The sequence below is a fragment of the Panthera leo genome, chromosome B2 (assembly GCF_018350215.1).
Source record: "Panthera leo isolate Ple1 chromosome B2, P.leo_Ple1_pat1.1, whole genome shotgun sequence".
Lineage (NCBI taxonomy): Eukaryota > Metazoa > Chordata > Mammalia > Carnivora > Felidae > Panthera > Panthera leo.
Window position 1 is genome coordinate 36,427,987 of NC_056683.1, and position 22,952 is coordinate 36,450,938.

At 47.5% G+C, this 22,952-nt stretch overlaps 1 protein-coding gene across 3 annotated transcripts in view; it reads right to left on the reverse strand.

The window, feature by feature from the left end:
- BTBD9 (BTB domain containing 9) overlaps positions 1-22,952 on the reverse strand; it is a 413,308-nt gene that overhangs the window by 22,640 nt on the left and 367,716 nt on the right. For all 3 annotated transcript variants that reach the window (XM_042938624.1, XM_042938625.1, XM_042938626.1), the window contains exon 10: positions 1,478-1,556. In XM_042938624.1, coding sequence (XP_042794558.1) covers positions 1,478-1,556 — 79 coding nt within the window. The remainder of the gene's footprint in view (positions 1-1,477; positions 1,557-22,952) is intronic.

A 22,952-nucleotide genomic window follows, 5' to 3' on the forward strand; every position in this document is an offset into this window, starting at 1 on the left:
GCACAGAGTCCCCTTCTGGGTGTGGAGCCTCACGCAACTGCCCTGGTCATATGCCCATGAAGCCAGTCTTGTGCAGAGCTGAGAAATACCACGTTGAGGTGAAAACTACAGAATGGTTACTATTTTGATGCCTTTCATTTCCTCTTGAGTTTCAGCTTTCCTGTTCCTTATGATTCCTGTCTTTTTTTAAGTTTATTTATTTTGAGAAAGAGAGAAAGAGAGAGAGAGAGAGAGACAGAGAGAGCATGCACACACACAAACGAGAGTGGGGGGAGGAGCAGAGAATACCAAGCAGGCTCCATGCTGAAGCACAGAGCCCGACATGGGGCTCCAACCCACTGGACTATGAGATCATGACCTGAGCCAAAACCAAGAGTTGGACGCTCAACCAACCGAGCCATTCAGGCACCCCGTGATTCCTGCCTTTAACTAGCAGTCCTTCAGAGGTTCACACTCAACACTCATGACTGTATAAAAAGCAAGGGTGTAATAAGCAGATGAAGCCAACAGAGTGGCCACTAGTGCTCACTCAACACCCAAAGAACAGAAAAGGTAAGTAACGAACTTACAGTTGACTGACACTATTCACATCTTAAATGGAGTGACTGAATCCGCAGGTGCCCCCGTGAGCTCACTGGAAATCCATATTGTCGAGGGGATGACGGTCCAGGCGTGCCTGGCTCATGTCTGGTTTACACTTGCCGTCCTGGTGTGATTAGGAATCATGCCCTCCCTCACACTCAAGTGTCCTGGTTTCTCTGTTCACCAAGGGCACTGTCTTCTCTCTCCTGATCCAAGGGATCCAGTGCATTTTTCTGGGGCCATTTACATTCCCGAGAAAACAGCCTGGTGGTTTGAGGCTCAGACCCATCACCTGACTGCTGCCCTGACTGTGGGTACCCAAAATGGGGGGAAACAACCTGCCCACTCTCCCCCCGTTAACTCCAAAAATGAAGGGACGTCTACAAACAACATGATCTGCTGGGGCGATCCAGACCTGGACACCAGTGGAGGAACAGGCCCACTCAGAAACATTTATGTGCAGTCTGGCCCAGGACAGAATAGACAGGCAGAGAAAACCAGCAACTGTCTTCCACGGTGGTCCCGTGGGGCTGGGGTCCCTTAAACACCATGTTCAGAGCACTGAGGGACCTCTGAAATAGCTGTCGTCTGGGAGGGCAGAAGACTTGAGGACAGGGTTGTTTGACCTCTCAAGGTCTCTGTGGTTGCCGATTCCATAGGGAGGCTGGTGGGAGTAAGCAAAGCCATAGGAGTTGGCTCTCATTTCCCAGTGAAGAGACATCTAGAAATGATAATGATATCCCCACTGTGCAGGAGCAGGACTTTCTTCTGTACCGAGCTGTCTGAACAACAGGCCATTAGCGGGGAGAACAAACAGTTCCACTTAACTCGGGATGCAGCATTTACCTGGACATCATGAAACAGCACAGCGTCTTTCATGAAAGGAGACCCTTACCTCATTTGCTGTGTTGTGTGTTCCCACGATTCGGATGAAGGAGGCAGGCTGTCTTTCAAAAGTTACAGATTGCCAGGACCTGTGAGAGGAAGCACAACCATTTGCCTGGTTAGATTGTACGGTTAACCCTGTCGGCAGGCAGGGGGAGCCAGGTGCTGAGGAAGGAGGGTGCCTGTCCTCTATCCTCAGGAGGCCTGTGAGGTGGCAGGGGCGGAGGGGGCGGGGAGGGGAATGGGAACAGGGCTCTCCCTCATGTGTGCCTGAGGAAGGCAGTCAGTATGTAGTGTCCCTACCTTCTGTGAAGGCAACCTGGGACTCACATAAAGCTCCCCCGTCAACACACACAAAGTACAGACCAAGTTCACGAGGGAACAATTGTGAGGCCGAAAAGTGATCAAGGTCAGTGAGAGTTCACAAAACACATTTCCTCATCTGTGAAACGGGCCTGTTGGCTGAATGGGCGTGCGCCTGAGAGGCGTGGTGGGTTCTGGGAGGAGAGTTTTGAACCAGGGCAGGAATGTGGACTGAGCAGGGCAGGGCAAGGGGAGGGGGAGGAGGGGCTCACTCACTGCCATGAGTGCAAGTGGTGGCACCTGGGGAAGAAGACAAGGCTTCTCCACAGGCCTCCACCTCCCCCCCTTTCCTGCTTCCAAAGGCATCTCCCCAAGGGCTTATTCTCAGGACCTGCCAGTCTCTGGGCGGGCTCAAAGCCAGCTGCTTTAAAGCCCAGCCAGGCAGGCTCTGAAGCAACCCCGAGAGGAGGAGCTCTGCTCTTGGTTTAAGGCTCACAGCTCATCAGAATGCACTGGAGGAGAGCTCGGCACCCACGACTGTAAACTCCAATAATATTTTCTGTAATAAATGTGAGGAGTTCACAGTTGTTGCCATCCCTCCTCCGCTCACACAGTGGAGATGCCAGCTGCTGGGAAGCTGTTTCCTGTAATTGTCTAATTACCAAGCAATGCTACCAAAGAAAATATATGTATTTGTGGTTTGTTTTTTCCCCCTTTGGTTTCAGGTGTTCCATCTTCTCTCTCACTGTGAGCCTCCCACTGAGATTGATTCACTGCTGCCCGGACACCCAGGCCCCTTCAGGTCATTAAAAAGTCGTTACCATCCTGTGTGCAAAGTCTGTGCCTCTGAAAGCAGTTTTCTGGAAACAGCGTAAGAAAAATCATTCTCTTTGCAAAAATGCTATCATTCATATGTGAAGGTGATGCCATCTGATCATCCCCAGAGACTGCACTCTTGGCCCCTGTCCTCGGTTGGGGGGGGGGGGTTTGCTCCCACACCCATGTGGCTCCCCTGGGGAGTCTGCTGGATGGGATGCAGCCCGTGGGCTGGGGCCAGGGCTACAGAGGGAGGCCCTGTGGGGCTTCAACCCTGGACCTGGGCTCCCACAGGCAAACCTGTCACTTCTGAAGTGAGCTGTGTGACTGACGGACTGGCATCCTTCCTCTGGCAGGTCAGAGGAAGCGAGGGGTCCACGCTGCGTGGGGCAGCAGAGGCCCATCCCAGTTCCTAAGGGAAGCACACACTGAGTCTGGGCCACTGCCTGCTTCTCAGACCAGCCCTCCAGGAAAGGGAGACAGAGCCAGGACAAGTGACAGCAGCCGCTGACAACTATTATGTTCCGATCGGTTTCAGAAAAAGGACTGGAGTGGAGAGGGGCTGGGTGTGGAGGAGGTGCAGACTGTGTTCTTAGGTTTCTAGCTGCATGCCTATCAAAAAAATCCTTAAGTGCTTCTGGACATAGAGGTAAAACTTGGCTCACGGTCTTCAACAACATGCTTGTGGCCCTGAGAGTGCTGGGGGATCCAAATGATGCCTCCTGAGGTCCCACCTGTCCTCCTCTCACAACAGGGCTGGGAGCCCAAGGCAGTGAAGGGAGGGAGATCTCGCGGGAGTCACCTTGGGCAGAGCTGGGCTCCCTGGGCAGCGGGCTCACGGCTTGGGCACGTGTGCCCCCTGCCTGTGCCTGGGGAAGCAGGGCTGGCAGGGCAGCAGCCCAAGTGGGAGGGAGCATTTGTGGAGTAATAAGATCAGAAGGCCTCAATTTAATACCAATCCTCCATTACACCGCATTAATATCTAATCACATTAGAGTTCATTTTCACTAACACAGCCTGAGAGTTGCAAGATGATTTCATTTTCAGCAAAACTGGATACCGACCCTAAAACAAAATATCAGGAGGAAGGGATGCTGGTTAGGGTGAGGTAATGAGCATCTCTCCCTACCCAAGTATCAGATCCCATTTCCCCTCAACTTCTTGCAAACAACTTTAAATGCTGCTCGATGGGGACATGATAAGGTGGCCCCGGAAGTCCTTGTCACGTTGGGGCCGTGTATGCAATCACCGTGCAACTGGAGGACGGCTGCCTGAGCCGCGATCTCACAGCGCCAGGAAACTACAGCCATCACTCGGTCCACACGAGGCTCCACTGCCATATTTATTGAGCTTTACTGACAACTGTATAAAATATCCCTCCTTGCCAAGTACCCTGAGTCCCTTCCTTAGCAGGCAGCATGCCCAGGGAGGCAATGGAGTCTTAGGGGCGCGGCACCCATTTTGGCTCACGGCCATGACTGGGTGACGGAGGAAGTGTCTGCACAGGAGCAACGGGTGTCAAAGCACATGTGGTCTCTGCTTCGAGCACTTACACTAAAACAGAAAGCCCTACCCTGGACTGAAGTCCCAAGCTGTTACTCGCAGGAGGGGCTCTCGACCACAGGAACCACTCCCCACCTTGAGCTGCAGGCTCAAGAACAGGCTCCCCCGGTTACAGAAGTAACCTCACCTGGAGTGCGCTCCGAAGGACCGAAGGACCGGGGAGTGTAAATATGTATCTACACACAGATGTGTTCAGAGGGAGATCCGAAAGAATGTTTGTCAAAATGTTGATCAGGATTTTAGCTTTGGATGAAAGAATTCCCAGAGATATTTACTACACTTTTGTACTTTTCTGCACTGAATTTGGTAGAATGTAGAGGTAAGCATTTTTGAAAAGTACCTGTCCTGCCTACTACTCAAGGTTTTAATGCAGATCATGTGACATGAAGCAAGTGAACATGCCAATGCTATACTATTATGCAAGATATTTCTAGTGGGGGGGAACGGGGCAGGGCAAGGGGGGTGACAGTCAAGACAGGAGGCTTTGATCCTGGCCCTTCATGAAATAGAGGTGGTACGGCACACTGGTTGACAACATGGGCTCTGGGTCAGAATCTCAGTTTTGCACTTTTACCAGCTCTGTGACCTTAGGCAAGCTGCTTAACCTCTCTGGGCTTCAGGCTCCTCATCTGTAAAATGAAGATAATAAAAATATCTAGCTTTTTTGGGTAAAGATTAAATACATTAACAAGTATAAAACATCTAGAACCATGTACTAAGTACTAAAGCACTAAAAATGGGACTGTTATTACTACCGGAGATGGTATTGTTATTACTACTATAATTACTATTCAGCCAAAAGAGTCTGGACAGGACACACTGCTTTCCTGGGCCTCATCTGGGAGTCACCAAGTTTGTTACTATGCGATTTACTGACTACTGCAGAGGTTCCCAGGGGTACCCATGGCACCCCATCAGCACCCATTTCTTGGAGGCAGTCAAGGTGGCTGGGCTTTGGAGGAATTATGCAAGCATTTCTTGAATATACTCTAGAGCCTGGCACCTGATTTTCCAGGGGATCCACGCAAGACGTAGTGCTGGCCCTTATGGGCTTCCTGATCTCTCTGGGGAGATCAGCTACCCTTCTGTGAACTACGGAGAGAACAATGTCAACAGTGCATTGGTCCCAACTCACAAACTGGTGGTGTTCCAACGCTTCCCTTGTAATTGGTTGAAGCTTGGAAGCAATTTTTCCAGAGAAATAAAGTTATAAATTTTGGTTGGGTTTCCAGACCCACCCATAACATTCAATTTAACCCATAATGAGGCTGAACTATTATATATATGAAGTTAAAAAAAAAAAAAAAAAAGGAAGAAAATGATGTTGTTGCCATCGTGGTAATTAAACAAGCCAGAAAAACAAGAGCTCGAGAACAGTCTCTCTAAAGCTGCTGCTTGACGAAGGATTAAGTACTGTCAGGCGCATGCAATCAGGCGCCTGTGGCTGGCATACGGTAGGTGGTCTGTTTAGGAGTGAAAAAGTAGGCCAGGAGCTGTCCTCTGTCTGCAGACCACTGCGTGGTCACAAAGTGCTTCGCAATCATGATCTATCACATTTGGTTGCCAGCAATCTGTTAGGTACCGAGGCAGCCAACTGCAATCCCATTTCTGAGGTGAGACACTGAGGCAGAAAGAGAGGTAATCTGTCCACATTCCAGTGCCACCAGGTGTAGAGTCAACAGAAGCCAGATTTAATGGCTGTCTGTGCTCCTTCCACCCAAGGGCACAGTGAGGAACTTTCTGACCGAGAGGCTGGGGCACTGACTAATCCCTGTCGCCTGGGTCCTCGAGTTTCAGACCTCATTTATGTGCTGGTACCGTGATGCCAAGCTGGAGATCACGCGCGTGAGCGGATCGCAGGCTGACCTCTGGGTCCCTACATGCAATGGCGGTGAACTGGTTGGAAGGGTTCAATGGGGCGATGGTGTTTGGCACACGGTGGGCGCACAGTGGCTGCAGGCTGCTGTTCTGTCTTCATACTCACATGTATGGAAGAGCGAAGAAGAGGCTCCCTAGGTGCTCCCTCTCCACGCAGATCAGCATGGAGACATGGAGAACACATGGGGTCGTACTGACAGGCAAGTCAGGGGACTGCATCTACAATGTGCCCCCCACCCCTACAGCCGCACACATTACTCATGGAAACAAGCATGCTTACAAAATATTCTTAAATATTCTGGAAGGAGATAGGCTGAGTTCATGACAGTGGTTGTCTCAGAGAGAGGGTGAGGAATGGGTTTGCTGACGGGAGTACAAAGGAGGCTTCATCATTAACTGGAATGTTTTATTTCTTTGATTAAAATAAAAAAGATGAAGTGCATGTGAGAAATATTAACTACAGTCAATTCTGGGGATGAGTATGTGAGTGAATGTTATAATACTTCTTATTCTTTTCTGCATTTTAAACAGTTCTTGAAATAGAGAAAAAAAGAGGGAGAAGAAAGGCAGTGAAACAGTGCCTGTGTTTATACGAGAAAGAATTTACCAGGGGTGGAGTTAACCAAAGGGCAAATATAAAACGTAGGGGGCTAGGTGGAGTCAGCCCCTCGGTGGGCATGTGGATTGCCAGGTAGCGCCGCTGGCTCCGGGGACACGTGCGTCTTTGTGGGAGCAGAGGACAGGAGAGCTGCCGGCTTGGGGAGGGGTGCAGCGGCCATCTGTAGGTGCCAGGCTTGTGTGAATGGCTCTGGTGACAAGGGCCACCAGAGAAAGGAAGGCAGCAGGACTCAGCTGAGATTGGCTTTCCATCCTAAGCCTCATCCTACCTTCTCTGGGGTCCTGTAGATCCTGTACCAAGGGAAGCTGGTCTTTTAGGTTCTGGAAAATTATGTGATTCTGATGCCTATGCTATAAAGAGAATGCCAGGGTCAGAACTTTTTTGGAGCAGACCTGGTAAACACTGGGAAGATGGCCAGGGCCACACTGGCAGTTAAACATGGCAAACTGAACACACGGGTTAATCTTTGCTCCCTCCACTAAAAGGGCAGTAAGGAAATCTAATATATGCATCATATCAAATAGTAAATATATGTGTTCTAACACACACGCACGCACACACGCCAAGCAGAGAAACAGTGAAGACACATTACCCTCTCTGTGTTTTTGCCTGAGAGACAATGCACAGGAAGCAAGTAGATTCACACTACAGAACCCTAGAAAAGCTCGTGTCCCTGCGTCATCAGTTACCTTGGAAGGTGGGGGTTATACAGGGGACTCAACTATGAGAACTGGTTGAAAGTAGGTGAAAGGAGCAAATTGACTCCCCATATCCCTTCTCCTTCCTCCTGTACAGCAGGGATGAGCACTCTCCCACCTTGGCAGAAGACAGAGATTTCACTCTGGAGTCCTTGAACAGAGAGGGTCTACTCCAGGGGATCGAGGCACAGTAGAGGGTGGGAACCTAGGGGTCTATGAAGAAGGATTTACATGAAGTGAATGTCTCAAATGGTGAGACTTCCAGTCCCCTACCCTCCTTGTCTTGGCTTTCAGGCCACCGTCATCCAGGCTTAATCCCCACGCAAGACACTGGAGGATCCCTCTGGAGACTCTAACCAGCCCAAGAGGAAAGACCGAGAGCCACTTATCCAGTTTCTTTCTTCCTGTCCCTCCAGTCTGCTTTCCATAGATATTTATTCAGTGCTTACTATGGAGTAGGCCCTATTTTAGACTCTGCCATCAAGAAGCCTACATTCTAGTGGGAGAAAGAGACAAATAAATATAGGGCTAAGTAGAAAAGTAAAGCAGTGTAAGCAGATTCAGAAGTGCACACTGCTTTTAGAGAACATATTTAAGGAAGTTCGCTCTGGTAGGTGACAAGTGAGCGAAGACCTACACCAGCGGAGTAAATGGCCACATGGATCTGGAAGAGTGTTCCGGTGAGAAGAAACAGAAGGCAGCTGTTGTGCTGGACCTGAATGAGATCAGGCAGGGATCTCCCAGTGAAACACCAAATCCCTGTCTGATAACCCAGAAGGAAGCCCGCAAACCCACCCTCACACGAAAATCTTCCAACCAGCTTTCTCATCACCTAAGGTTTGAAGGAGAACAGCCAGTCGAGGATCACCAAAAATCCTAAGATGGAAAAGAGAGACCAAAAGCACAGAGAAAAGAAAAATAATTCAGAAGATACAGTTATAATTCAGTAGACAGAATAAAACTTCAGGAATAAACCCCTATACACTGCCAGATAGATAAAAGAATTATTATACTCTTTAAAAAAAATTTTTTTTTGTAATCTTGATTTATTTTTGAGAGCGAGACAGAGTGAGAGTGGGGGAGGAACAGAGAGAAAGAGAGAGAGAGAGAGAGAGGGAGACACAGAAACCAAAGCAGGCTCCAGGCTCTGAGCTGTCAGCAGAGTCCGGCGCGGGGCCTGAACTCACGAACGGTGAGATCATGACCCGAGCCGAAATCAGATGCTTAACCAACTGAGCCACTCAGATGCCCCATACACTCTTGAAATAAGAATAAGATGATATGAAAGGGGATATTCAGAGAACAAGAAAATGCTCTTATCAATTGAGGCTATGTTGAAATAAAAAAATCTAACGAAGCTTAAGTTGAAATTTTGTGGAACATCCAACAAGACAGCAAAGATAGAAAATAGAAGAAAAAGGATAAGAAAATGAGAGGACCAACTAAGAGGTCCACTATCCAACTAGGAGGTGTCCCAGAAAAAAAAGAGCAGAGAAGGTATGAGCTATAATACTGTCAAAGTAAAAAGAAATTTTCCCATATATGGAGGACATAACTTACTAAATTAAAGAGCCCACTGAATGGTCACTACAATAGGTAAGAACACAAAACATATTATTGAGAAATTTCAGAAGATCTAAATGTTTCTGGACAGGGCAAACGCAAATCAACCTAAAGATGAGGGAACCAAAATTACATGAGATTTTTCAAGAGCAACACTGGGAGTCAGGAGAAGATAGAGCTGAGCTGTTCCTTCTAAGTGTTGAGGGAGAAATTAGTCCCAGCCAGAGGGCTATTCCTAGCCAAGTCACATATTTGGATAGAATAAAGAAACTTGGATTCAGGCATATAAATCTGAAAACATTTACCTCCAGGGTATTCACTAGAAACTTCTGGAAAATGTACTCCATCAATAACAAAGGATTAAACTAAGGCAAAGAAAGTTACAGGATCCAGAAAAGAGATGACCCAGGAGGATGGGAAGGGAAAGTTGAGGACGAGAGCTGAGCAGAGGCTTAAGGGGACCAACCCTGCAGGAGAGGGAAGGCAGGGCTCCAAGAGGGAAAAACCAAGAGGTGTTAGGCTGCGGGGATTTGTGTGGCTCTGACAAAAATAAGTGATATGTACCTATAAAATTAATGAATGACAGATAATATGGAAAACTAAGTAATTTTTAAAAATGTTTATTTACTTTTGAGAGAGAGAGACAGAGAGAGAGAGAGAGAGAACGAGCAGGGGAGGAACAGAGAGAGAGGGAGACAGAGGATCCAAAGCGGGTTCCGTGCTCTTAGCACAGAGCCAGATGCAGGGCTGGAACCCTCGAATCGTGAAATCATGACCTGAGCGGAAGTCGGATGCCCAACCAACTGAGCCACCCAGGCGCCCCCTAAGTAATTTTTAACTCCAGGAATAACAAATTATATTACAAAGAAAGGAAATTTTAGCAAACTATGTGGCTTAGCCCAGAACAATAGTCAGTCATACTAATGCCAATGCTAAATGCTAAAAACTGATTTAACGGGAGTGAGAAGAGGGGAGAGGGAGAGAAATACGATCATGGGAGGGAAGGGTAAGGAAGCTAAATCCTTATCTTCCAAAGTAGGGAGATGATAGATAATTTTGGTAACAGCAGCAGGATAAGCATATAGTTTAGAAACCTGAACCAGGATAAGCATATAGTTTAGAAACCTGAAGGTACTGACCAAAATAAAGGTCTATAAGACATGAACATGTTTGCCTCAAAGTCTAAAAGTCTGATCATGTGTTATGGTGGACGAGTGGGAGGACACAGGCGCCCTCACACCCCGCTCGCTCAAGGAAGTGCCAACCAGCAACATTTTAGATGTGCATACCCCCAGAGCCAGTGATTCCTCTTACATCACTTGAGCTTATGACACGTTTCCAGCCTGGGGACCCAGGAGTAAGGACTGCAGTGTAGCACTGCTTGAACGGCAAGAGAATAGACACAACCCAAATGCTCCTCACTGGTCAAGTGGATTATGGTACATCTCTTTCCCTATGATGAAAGACCGTGCAGCTGGAGAGGGCAAGGGAGACGGAGAGGGTGGGGGAGGGAGAGAGGAAGGCAACATTCTAGAGTTCTCCTAGGTATAGAAAAATCTGTATGAAAAAAACCAGGAAAATACACACATTTGTTTATGTATAAACGATCGAATCTCTGGAACAAGAGGTGGTGGGTGAGATACATTTTGCTGTCTTTAGTCCTTAATTTTTAACCATATTAAAGGCATTTGCTCTGAATGTATTATCCTTTACAAATATTAAAAGACTGTTGGGGAGGAGGAAGGCAGGCAGCTGCCTCTGGTGAGTGGGACCTGGGCTGGGGGCGGTGAAGCAGCATACCGCTGCTGTTGTTAATAAATCTTGTGCTGCTACCTTTTAGTTATTTATTTAAAAATGTTCTAATGTTTACTTATTTTTGAGAGAAAGAGAGAGAGAGAGCGGGGGAAGGGCAGAGAGAGGAGGACACACAGAATCTGAAGTAGGGTCCAGGCTCTGAGCTGTCAGCACAGAGCCCGACGTGGGGCTTGAACTCACAAACTGTGAGATCATGGACCTGAGCTGAAGTCAGTGCTTAACCAACGGAGCCACCCAGGTGTCCCTCTACCTGACTTCTAAAACAACGTACATGTATAACTTGGATAAAAAATAAGGAAATTCAGAAGCTGAAAAATACAAGCAGAGCCGAGAAGAGGAGACAAACCTACGGTGAGGAGGCATGGAAAGGGTATGTGGGGAATAGATTTATTTACAACCTTTGGGAGCAGGGCCGGAAGGCAAACATGAACCTTCGGAGAAGATTCCTGTAAAGGAAGGGAATATTAAAGGCTGTCCCCTATCAACTGAGCTGCAGTGACATCGGAGCCCTCTCGGAGCTGTGTGGTGCTGAGACGTGACAGGTATTAAAGGCCTTGAGTGAGCCTCCAGACTAGCCTGAAGATCCCTCTGACAGTTCTTTATGAGTGCGCCTCTCATGCTGACCCCACAGCTGCCTGCCGTCCCTTCGCACACGCTGTTTTTACTGTCTGCCTCACAGCTGCGACAGGCCCAGGATCCCACATTCATCTCTAATCAGATCTAACACCTCACTGGGGCCTGGGCATGTGAGGGACGGTGCATCTTGTACAGCACTGGGGGAGGCGAGAATTCTAGAGTTGTGACAGTCTTTAAACGGGCCTGGCGTGTCTCTCCCCTGCACATCTGGTGAGCACCTGGCACATCCAGGGAGCACCTCCCTTGCCCCAGAAGCAGAGTGACATGGTGTCCTATGCAGCAGAGAGGCAGGGTCGGCCCAGATTCTGATGAACCCCTTCCCAAGAGCTCCCGGTCCTCAGATCGTGGACACCAGTCTAAAGGGAAGCCTCTGTGTGGTGCAGGTCTAATCTGGCACCATGGGAGGAAATTCTTTTGTCTTCCACGATGCTTAACTGGAGTCTATGGCTGTCTCACTGCCCTGACTTCCAGGGAATTCTGGGTTCGCTCCATTTACCCTGTCTGTCTCTCCATTCAACAACTATTTACAGAAAGCCTTCTACATGCCAGGCCCAGGAAAAACACTGCTAAGTTAGTCTAACCTGACTGCAGACCTGAGGTGGCAGGAAAACAGATTGTTACGAGCACCTGGGAGTTGTGACCATTTAGTCACATGCTGATCGGCCACATGCTTACTGAGATCAAAGGTCACACAGGGGAGGCTCCTAAGCATATTTTGCTGGTCTACTGAGGATTTTTAAAAATCCGAGTTATCTCCCACTTAAAATTTGGGAGATTTCACATAAAAATACAAACTTCTAGTTTCCTTTGAAAGCTAGAAGATCTGGCATCCTTGGGTCCTCTTTTCTGCAGAGACAACACTGGCTAGAGCTGAGGTGAACAAGACAGACTGAGGTCAGCGGGCTTCTGGTGGTCTCCATCACTCTCTGGAGCCTGTCCTGGCCTGCTGTGCGTGTTCCCATCACCCATTTGGCCCAAGGAAGTGGCCAGGTTTCCATCCCAGCCTTAGAGAGAGCTCAGACAGTGTTAAAATGGAACAAATTAAATATCAAACTCTTGAACAGGAATCGTACCACCTCCAAATTCTTTGGGAACCTAGCACCAGAATAGATACACAAATTATGTTTCATTAATTAAAAAAAAAAAAAAAAAATCCGGCTCAGTTGGTGGAGCATAAGACTCTTGATCTCGGGGTTGTGAGTTCAAGCGTCAGCTTGGGTGTAGAGATTACTTAGAAGTAAAATCTTTACAAAAGACTATCTTCTTACACTGTTCTATTCTTGGCCTTGAGAACTGGTACGACTGAGGGCAGAACAGCGGATACCGATAGTCTTTAGTCACTGCTGCTTGTCTTCCCCTGGGCTACAGTCAGTAGTAGAAGGTTTTCTGTGGAGCTTCCAAACATTCCGTCCAACTCCCAGGCCATGCCCCTGACTGATTACACTCAGAATCCCTGGGGGTGGGCTCTGCATGAGTCCCACTGAAAACTCGTCAGGGCATTTCACTGTCCAGTGGGGGTGGAGCCCTTCCCCTGGCTGGGGATGAGGGTTGGGGGGCAGCCTGCTGGGACGGACACGTGTGTCCCTTCCTATTTACAGTGCAGGTGAGCCGTCCCCTACTTTCCTCCTGCCCTGGGGGTTTCTGGACCTATGTGGGCATTTCATGCTTTCTGGCCTCTTTTCTCTGTGAATGCACTTGCATTTGCTGTTCTAACATGAACTGGTCTTGGGTTTTACCTTCCCTGCTCCTAGCATAATTTTCCCTTTTAGAGGAGTTTCCTCTCAAAGGAAGGGTCAGGACCCTCCTGCCAGCTCCTCGTAACAGTGGAGCCGGAAACTTCCTACCCTGTGGCAGCCACAGGAAGGTCTGTGTCCTGGGGATGTTCGTAGAGTGTTCAAATGAGCAGTGGGGGAGCAAAGGGGAGAGGGGCCGTTTTAATACTCTGCATTGCACTCAGCCCCCCATCCCCAAGCCCCCGCTCCCACTCTGTGCCATCCACTCCCTGCCACGGAGCGCTCCTTGATTCCCCTAAGGGGATGCAGTAATTGATGATTAGCATTCCAAAGCTTGGCTTACATCCTGCTAGCCCGTCATATTTAATTACATTTTAACTATATTCGTCTTCGATAATAGCACGAACATAATTTAGATAATTATCTCTCTCTCTCTTATTCTCTGACTCTGTCTCACTTAGAGCTCCTTGCAACAAAAATCGCTTTCTCGGCTCAAACACATAAACAGACTCTGGGGCCAAGAGCTTTTCTTTCTCTCTCTCTTGCAGCAGCTGTGCTAGAAACGCAATGGTTTTGAGTATCATGCAGAAAAAAAGAAAATCTATGTGTCTTCCTGCCTCTGTATTCATGTTTGTACACAGCCGGTGGTGGGAGTTGGTGCGTGCGCGTGTGTGTGCGTGTGCACGCGCCCACGTTTGCACCTGGGCAAGAGCTTTTGCGTGGTATAGCAACAGGGGAGGCCTGGTCAATCAAATTAGTGTCTATAAGGCACCCTCGTGGTCTGGCATTTCTCTCTTCCAAGGTTTAATGGCTTCTCTCGCAAATTTAAACTCTGTTGAAACAGTTCTAAATGTCTGGGAAGTCTTTTGAAGAGATCTGTTCTTTCTAATAGGGTTTCTGTCACACTTGGATCTTATAATTAATGACCTTTACCCTTGCCTATTATTTGCCTCCTCCAAGAGCCCATCAGGTACGAGAGGAAAACTTGGGGCTCTTCCAAGGGAGAGTGTGTCTCAAGCCAATTGCTACAGTGTTAGGAGTCCCTGCAGACCTTCCCAACCACCACTGGGTCATGTGCTATCCGTGCCATCCGAGTCCCCGGCCTAATCATGCCCCTCCTCTCCCCGCTGAGAGTAAAACGTATTCTTCGGGAGCTTTGTTAGTTTTCCTGGCGAAGCCAGAGAGAGCTGAGCAATTTAGGTAGGAAGATTTTATGTTACAGAGTTCACACCTCTAAGGTTTTTGAACGCACGAGGGAATAAAAAATGGCCTCAGAAACAGCTACTATCCAAGATAATCCTGCTCAAAGTCCAGAGATCCAGAGCCCGCAAGGATGTCGACACACTACTTTACAAGATACAGTGTGGGGATGGGGAGTCCTTACCCCTAAACACTTCAGGTACTGTCCATTTCCTTGGTGTCCTCAAAGGCTCCAATAAATACAAGATTTCGTATAAAAACATTCCCCTTGTCTGATATTGAAGGATTACCCACCAGTCACTATCTTCTCCAGACAAATTCATTATTCATTTGGCTCTCGGTCCACATCAGAGACAAAAATCCTTTTTTTCCCCCATGAAGAATAAATACCACCAAGTAGTCCCCACACTGGTGACAGCCAGGCAGGAAGAGGTTGAAAAGGGGAGTGTCTGTGTAGTTAACAAACATAGGGACTCTTGCTGCCCCTTATTTGGGAGGCCAAAATTCCTAGCTCACTCTGGAAATAAAGACACAGACCAGACTTCAGGAAGCCAGGGAGAGCAGTCTAGACCAACATTTTGCCACCAGTGTGTTCAGTCCACCCACTGACTCTTCTGATGTGACTAGGCCCAGTACTGGTTCATGTGCAGAAGGGAAATGAACCCTTTCAGCAACATGATGGTTCTGGCAACTGAGTAGTAACTCTCAGCCCACCAGAGAAATTAGAAACATCAATGTGGTGACCCGGGAAGTTGTGAGGTCCCGTCCTTGGTGATGTCAAAGACCAGGACAGGAGCAGCCCTCTCTCTATCGCACAGGTTCTGGGCCATTCACCTCGCTCAGTGATGGCAGCTGGGGAGAATGCTCTAACTGGGTTTCATGTATTGTGAAGTTCCTGTCCAGGATGCATTTGGCTACTTTAGGCCAGGCCTACGGTGGGCTTGAGGGGACACACTTCTTCTCTCTCATGGCCCTGAACAGGCTCCACATACCTTGATTTGCTCCATATTGTTTAGGAGGGATGTTCCTACTTTTGATCGTTTGCTGCCCAGCTCAGGTGCTTAGGAATTCTGCTGAAATCTGCCTGAAATGTAACAACCACCTGGGTCTTGGTCTCCACTGAATGGATGGAAGAGCCAGCCATTGGCCATACTTTTCTGCCAGCAGGTAGCTCTAGAGGCTGGTGGGGGCGAGAGAACATTCAGTTTGCTCTTCCCCAGAGGATCCCCTGTCCCCGGCAAGTACAATGCTCAACAGAATTATTGATTTAATGACGTGAGTGGCTCCTTTCAGCCTGCAAGGAGAGCAGGCTCGCTCTGAAAAGGCTGTTGCCTCTGAGGAGAGAGCCTCCTCCTCCTTGGCTCTGTGTGACTGTCCAACGCCACCTCCATTTCTCCTCCAGAAGCACGTTCCCTCGGAGATGCACGCTGGAAATGTGAGGACCATGCCTGAGCAGGAGCCAATTTTCAAATGTTAAGAATTTGGCAATTTCGTTTCCTAGTGTTTTAAATACCAAAAGGATTGAGAACACAATGAGGACTAAACAGTCCTGCGTTGCAGGTTTTAAAAAAGGGCTGCTTTTATGGAAATTCACGCCAAATGCCTGTGCAGAACAAAACTCGACCCTGACCTCAGAAACCCACCACAGCACATACACCTAAGGTGAGCCAGTGGCCCTCCAGAAGGACTGCCAGGCATTCTCTGAATCAAATCTGACCAATTTCATAACTAAAATTACACCGAGTTCCTGCGGGTATTCCAGATCTGATGACATATGCCAAATTCGTTCAGCACCTAACACTGGGGAGATACTCAGTGAAAACTTAAAAATAGACTCTCCCTCTCCAGCCATTAAGGGCCTGATACTTGCAGCTGAACAGGTAAGAAATTGGGGGCATTGGGGAGAGCTTTAAAAATCTCCAGAGTACAAAAGAATGTTTCTTTATGATGAAACCTATCACTCTCTGCATGGAGCCGTCCAAGATTAGCCTAGAGCCGCTGAACGCACTGGAGTCTCTGATATGAGTTCCACAATAAAAAGGTGACAAGTGTTTCTGGCAGGTCCCATAAAGGCCCTTTCTGGAATTTGCATAAATTGCCACATTCAACACAATTAAAGCCGATGTAAGGCAGTATGTAACAATCTTTCTTCTGGGACATTTTCTGTTAATAAAAAAGTGGAACTTAAAAAGATAATTTCTCTCTCTTTTCAAACACTTTCTTGATAAAAAGTCACTACCACCCCCCACCCCAGCTTAGCATCAATGGATTTCTGGGTGCGTGTGCTGTCTTGCAGGCCCCCTTGGCTCTCCTAGTTCTGAGTCACTCTCTGACCTCTTCCCTGGACTCAGGCCTACATGCTGGCAGGGAAGAACTCCGCCCTGTGACCCTGCTCTGCTCGTCTTAGTGTCTTCAGCCACACCACCGTAGTGCAGGAGGGAAACAGGCAGCCCTTGGCTCCCTGTGAGCTTATAAAACATGGTGGTCAATGCAACAGGACAGGAGACAACCAGGGCAGGTATGAAGTACCAAAATTAGGTTAAATAATTTAGGTAATTTATGACACAAAAATCAAATGCCAAGACAGGTAGGGGGATTTAGCTGGGCAAGGAGAGTGGCTGGAGGTATGGGAGGTCAGGGGTCTGTTTGGATCATTTTAATAAGCCATAGGAGCACAATCAGGATCAAAACCATAGGTGCAAAATGCATGGGAGGCATCTCACTGTTTGTGATGAATCCTGAGTCCCCTCAGGCCAGCAACCTCAGAGATTCCCTTCCTGTATTTTGTAAACCTAGACGTCGTGTGTACACACAGGTGTGTGTGTTTGTGTGTGTACACATGTGTCCGGGACCAAGATCTGATGCAGTGCATCTCTTAACACCTGCTTTGAATTTTGCTCATGCCCCAAGGCTAAGACATCAAACAATGACTTCTTTACTACTTCATAGTAAACAAGCAGCCATGAAACACGCACAAAAATATGGTTTCCTTTCAGGTTGTGTTTTAATCTACCCCTAGTTATTTGCTGTGCTAGTCCCCTGCCCTGAGGGCTTTGCAGAGTTGAAGGCAGATGCCAAGAAGTCAAACTGCATTCAACAAGGTTAAAAGTTACCCTTGGCACGTGGAAATCTCCTGCAATAAAATACTGTAAGACGGTTGCTAAAGCTTAATCAGCTTATTTTTCTGTATTATTTCTTGGGGAGGAAGGTTTCTAGGTGAAGGGATGGGTGAGAAAACTGACCAGTAACTCTTTCTGATTCCATTGTCAGCCTTTAAAATCAGATAGATCAGCTATTAATCTCAGAAAGCCAGCAGTGAATGTGTGCAATAAATTTGTCATCATTTTATGAATAAGCTCTCGGTCATGAGGGCTTACTGTCTGGCAATTCACCTTTTCCATGATATTTTCTATCAATTGCATTTTGGAGCAGCTTAGAAAGAATATTATTTGTGTTCCTGGAGCTCGGGACATAAAAAACCCTCAGAGTGATGGAGATGTACAGGCAGGCTTCCTGTCTGCCCCTGGGCTTGCTAAGCAAACAGTTTACTGATGCTTGAGTGAGCACCACCAGGGGACAGGAATCACTCTTCTGGGTCCAGGAGAGCACTCATCTCCTCAACAGTTGCTAATGAAGGCCCTGTTAGCACTAGATGACGTTGCACACGCCCATTGGCTTTCTGTCAACGACTGCCAAATAGAGCTGTTGGTAATCACAGCCGGCAAGTTGTTTAGTCAATATTTTTGAAAAGTTCAACCAAGTGTGTGAAAGCACAGAGTAGATTTTCCTGAAGTTGCGAGAGGATTTACTCTTTTCCCTGCTTCGTTGTGGCTCTGCCCCCATCAGGATCACGCTGGTGTCCTGCTGTGTAGTCCTGAAGGGCTGTGGGGTGTGAGGTGTAGAAATGGATGAAATTTCAGCTGTTCTGTCATTCAGCTTGTTTTTTTCCATCAAGTCAGCGGAATTCTAGATCTGAGACTCTGAACTACAGATGAACACAACAACAACAACAAAACCCTAACCAACAGTGCCGTCACTAAGAACAGCTCCAGCTCTAGCTTAAAAACTGCCCCCGGGAGAAGGCCCCTCAACATCAATTTTAAAGCTTTAGGGAGGATATCAATATTTCTGCCCTTCACTCCTCACGAAGGACCGTTGCTCTATTCTACGACTAAAGATGGCAAATGTCCTTTTTGGAGCCATTTCCCCGGATGTGACAAAACGTCGTGAAAGAGAACCACACTGAACTTGGAAAGCAGCGGGCACTGCTACATTTGTTGACTCAGAGCATATAACTGGGGATGGCTGCCCCATCTTTGGTGGTGGATATGGATATCCATCTTTGTTTTCATGATTTTCGTTTTCTTCATTTTTATAATCTTTTCTGGGAATGATCATGACTCCCAACTTTGGGTCAAAATACCCTGTTAGCAGTAGACTTGGGACCAGCAAACTGGTATAGGCTCTGCCGAGCTCTTCAGAGGGGTCTTGTCTCAGCCTTCTTTTTATAGTGACTGAGTCGAGTTAGGGACACTAAAATGCATTCCACAGCAATGCAGCATTTGGGAAACACAGGTTTCTGCTGAAGATCTTGGATACTGGGACTCCCAGGTCTGGGTCCCTGCATGTACAGTCGCAGGTTTATTTTCCATCTTCTTAAACTTCTCCCCCCAGTACAGGGGTGCTTAGCAGCTGATGACAGCATCTGAAGAATTTGCCGTGGCACTGAAATTCCCACTGGTTCTCATAACTGAACCAGTATACCCTGACCTGTGCTGTAGCTGTCACTAACACCCTCATGGTCACTGAAGAATACAGGAACCACCTTCTGGAGGGAACACTGACATGCCCTAGGCTCAGGGCTTCCCACAGGGAGGGAGGAGGTGTAGTCCATAAGATTCTGATGCACATTCTGATGTACTGTTCCAGGGGGTCTCAAACTCATCAGCAGCATTTGGAGGGTATGTTAAACAGAGACTGCCAGCCCCCACCCCCAGAGTTTCTGATTCAGCAGGTCTGGGGTGGAGCCTGAGAATTTGAGTTTCTAACAGGTTCCCATTTCCCAGGTGATGCTGATGAACGGGGGACCCCACTTTGAGATCCACTGTTCTATTTTGTAACAAAGAGGACAAGCCTATGTTACACTAGGTAGAAGGCAGCAAGCTGGAAAAATCATAGGTAGTTTTAGAATAAGGCGACCAGAAAGACATAAGAAGACAATTACGTGGTAGTGAGGATGGGGGACTGACATGGAAGTGATACTGTGGGCAGCAAGAAGGTCTGAGAGAGAAGAGAGAGAATCTGAAGCAGGCTCCATGCTGCTAGTGTGGAGCCTGATGTGGGGCTTGATTTCATGAACCGGGATATCATGACCTGAGGCGAAATTAAGGGTCAGGTGCTATGAGCCACCCAGGTGACCCAGCAGGAAGGTTTTAAATCCAGCTTTCCAAAGTACTCCACAGGTATCCTGGTCAGGTGAAGAGGTTTGCTGGCCAAGGATCACAACCCTGGGAAAGGAGCTGTGTTGGAGCAGGAAGTTCATCAGCCAGTAGTGACAATATCCGGGTTTTGGCTGGTTCTACCACTCACTAGCTTTATGGCCTTGGGCAAATCACTTGATCTCTGGAGTCCTTGCTGTCACACCTGGAAAATACCTATCCTGCAGGGAGTCAAAGGAAGCAGAGGCTGGGAGAGCCCTCTATAAAGTTACTATAAATGTCAGAAATCCCTCTGCTGCCACACTACCTGTGTCCTTGAGGGATTTCCACCTGCTGTGGGACCCACCTGACTCTCCCTTCCCTGCAGTCCCTACCTAGTTCCATCTCCCCCCACCCTAAGTGCGGGGGGGGGGGGGGGTTCTGCAGGAAGTTACTCAGCACTAAGGTGAGCCCTGCTTTGGACCCTGTTCTCAAGTAGTTGGGTCCTAGGAACTGGCTCTCACCTCATTCCTTGTCATTCAACAAGCACGTTCCAGTAATTATTCTGTACTCAAGTCCACGCCTACCCCCAGGGTCAGCAATCTTTTACTATCAAGGGCCAGAGAGTAAATATTTTAGGCCACATAGCTCCCTGTCACATACTATTCTTTCTTTATTTGTTTTTTACAACCCTTTAAAAATGTAAAAACCATTCTTAGAGGCCATATAAAAACAGGCTGTGGGCCAAATACAGCCCTAACCCCTGCTCTGCTGAATTCCCTCCATTCCCTAAAGTCCTAAGGTCCTGCTATAACCTTTCCAGTCCAACAGTCTATTTCTGAACTCCAATATCCAAGGTGGGGTCTCTGCACCTTGCTTGGAACACTCCCTAAGTACCAGCTCCTAGGCTGTGCTGTTTCTAGAACGACCTCCTGGACCTACCAGACTTCCTCCTAGGACTGCTTATCTGGACTTTTGCCCCTTCCTATTGCAGAGATGTTCTCAAATTTTCTCTTCCATCTCAGCAGGAAGTTGAACCCATGTCCAAGTTCTGACGTTCTTGATCTGGAACATCTACCACCAGTTGCCTGAGTTCTAGCCTATAGGCTGAGTGTGTGTAACACGGACAGAAACTCAACATGGAGAGCCATGTGAAGCCATGATGACTGGGCAACATAACAAAGGAAACACTGGTTGTCTTAATTTTCTTTATTCTCAAATCCCAATGATCAGCAGATTGCGTATTTCTCAGGCACAAACCTTTAATGACTAGTTACACAGGATATGTCATTTCTATGAAATTTAATTTCTAGGTGGGTATGACATTTTGTCTGATAGGGGAAAACAATCAATTTGTTGAGTGTGACTTCCTACATAGTTTTTTGTGAGTGCCCCCCACCCCCTGGAGTGTGCACCAGGTTTGTTAACACTGGCAGCTACTGATGACTGACTAGCTCTTTGTGGAGGGTTCAGTGGGTAGAAGCCACACGCTCCAGTGCTGCTCAGTCTGTTCCTTCAGAGGGAGCACGAGGACATTCATTTATCACATTCTCTTCTTTAGACTAAATAGTCTCTCCTTACTGAATTAGCCACCCACGTCCAGCTTCTTAACTTTCCTCTTTCTGATTAATTCTCAGACTTGAAGCAACCTCCAATTTTGTCCTACCATGTAGGACAGTGTCGGCATCTCACGTGCGACCTGACTGCAGAACAACACAGCCGCACAGGTTTGTAATTCACCAGAACGAGCGAGGCTGGGTGGTCATGACCGCACAGCTTTGTAATTCACTAGGAACAATGAGGCCGGGTGGTCATGAAGTGGGTGTGTGTTCTTACAGCAAAATGAACTCAGCAGTCACTGAAGATGAAAAAGCAGACCACGTTGGCCATTTTTGCCACACGAGCCATCTAGAAACATTTGTTACACCTTTCCACAGATACGATGACCTAAAATACACACGCAAATGATTTCAAACCTTGAGGAAGGCATTCAGCGGTCATCTTGCAGATGCCCTCCACAAAGGTGACGATCCGACCCTCTTTGGCAAATTTATTTTTAATACGGCAGATTGATGGTATTTAACATGGTAATACGGTCTATCAGATTCATGATTCATGAGCTGACATGGCTACCTGTGGCTAAAATATCCAAATAAACAACCGTGGAAGTGAATTTGTTAAACATCAAGATAAAGGTAGGGCAGTCACTTCTTAGGCTGCAGTGTCTGCCTGTCTGGACTGCTGAAGGAGGAGGTGGGGGTGAGTGAGCAGGAGCGCAGGGTGTGTCGCGGGTGGTACGTGTGGTGAGGACAGTATGCTAGGGTGAGCACGCCCCGTCAGCACAGGCCCCCTCCACCTCGGCGCTGTGGTTCTGGGTTACTGACCTTTACCAGCCCCACTGAAGAGCAAGCTGTGTCCTCGTGGCGCCAAGCTGAGTAGAGAGAACCTTTGAATGGGAGTTTACTCTTGGCTTTCTTTGAATAAGCTTCTTTGGCAGTGAGAAAAGCTTCTTACCTCCCCAAAGTAGCTTGTACTTGAAATACGGCTTCTAAGAAAGGGGTGTCACCCTATCAGCATTTTCACTGGGATTTGAAGCTACCCTTCCTGCGTGGTTTGACAATATACACTTGTACTGGCCAACAAGGGATCTTTAACTCAACTCCCATAAAGTTTTACAATGCGTGATTCATTTCAGAAATGAGACCTGATAATGCAGATTTATCACGATGAGAAGCCTGCCTTTAAAATGTGATTTAATGGTGCCTATACTTATTCACTGACATCTTTATAAAACTGTTAGTGTGGAAATATATTTGTCTTTTTGAAAATAAGTCTTCCTTTTACAAGTATTGTGCAATACCAGAGCCATACATTAAAAATGCAGCAGAAAGAGTAGCAGTGGTTTAATTACGCTGAGGCAACACTGCGCTGAGCACTGCCTTCTTCAGATTCTGGCTACACCACCAGGCACGGCAACCATCTCCTCCTTTCCAGCAACCTCCACTCATGCATGTGAGTCCCCAGCTCAGGGCCGCTACTGTAACCAGAGGGTAGAGAGAGGCTCTCCAAGGTCACACAGATACAATAATGCTGTAAATAAACAAGCTACTGATTATGATTTAATGCTGCTTTTCTTCCTACCTTAACTTGGTTTATGAGCAGATCTTGATGATTTAACCTTTCAGCCAATTAGAACAGAAGGTTTGATTGACAGCAAATGAATAAATAACATTTTAGTGCAGGA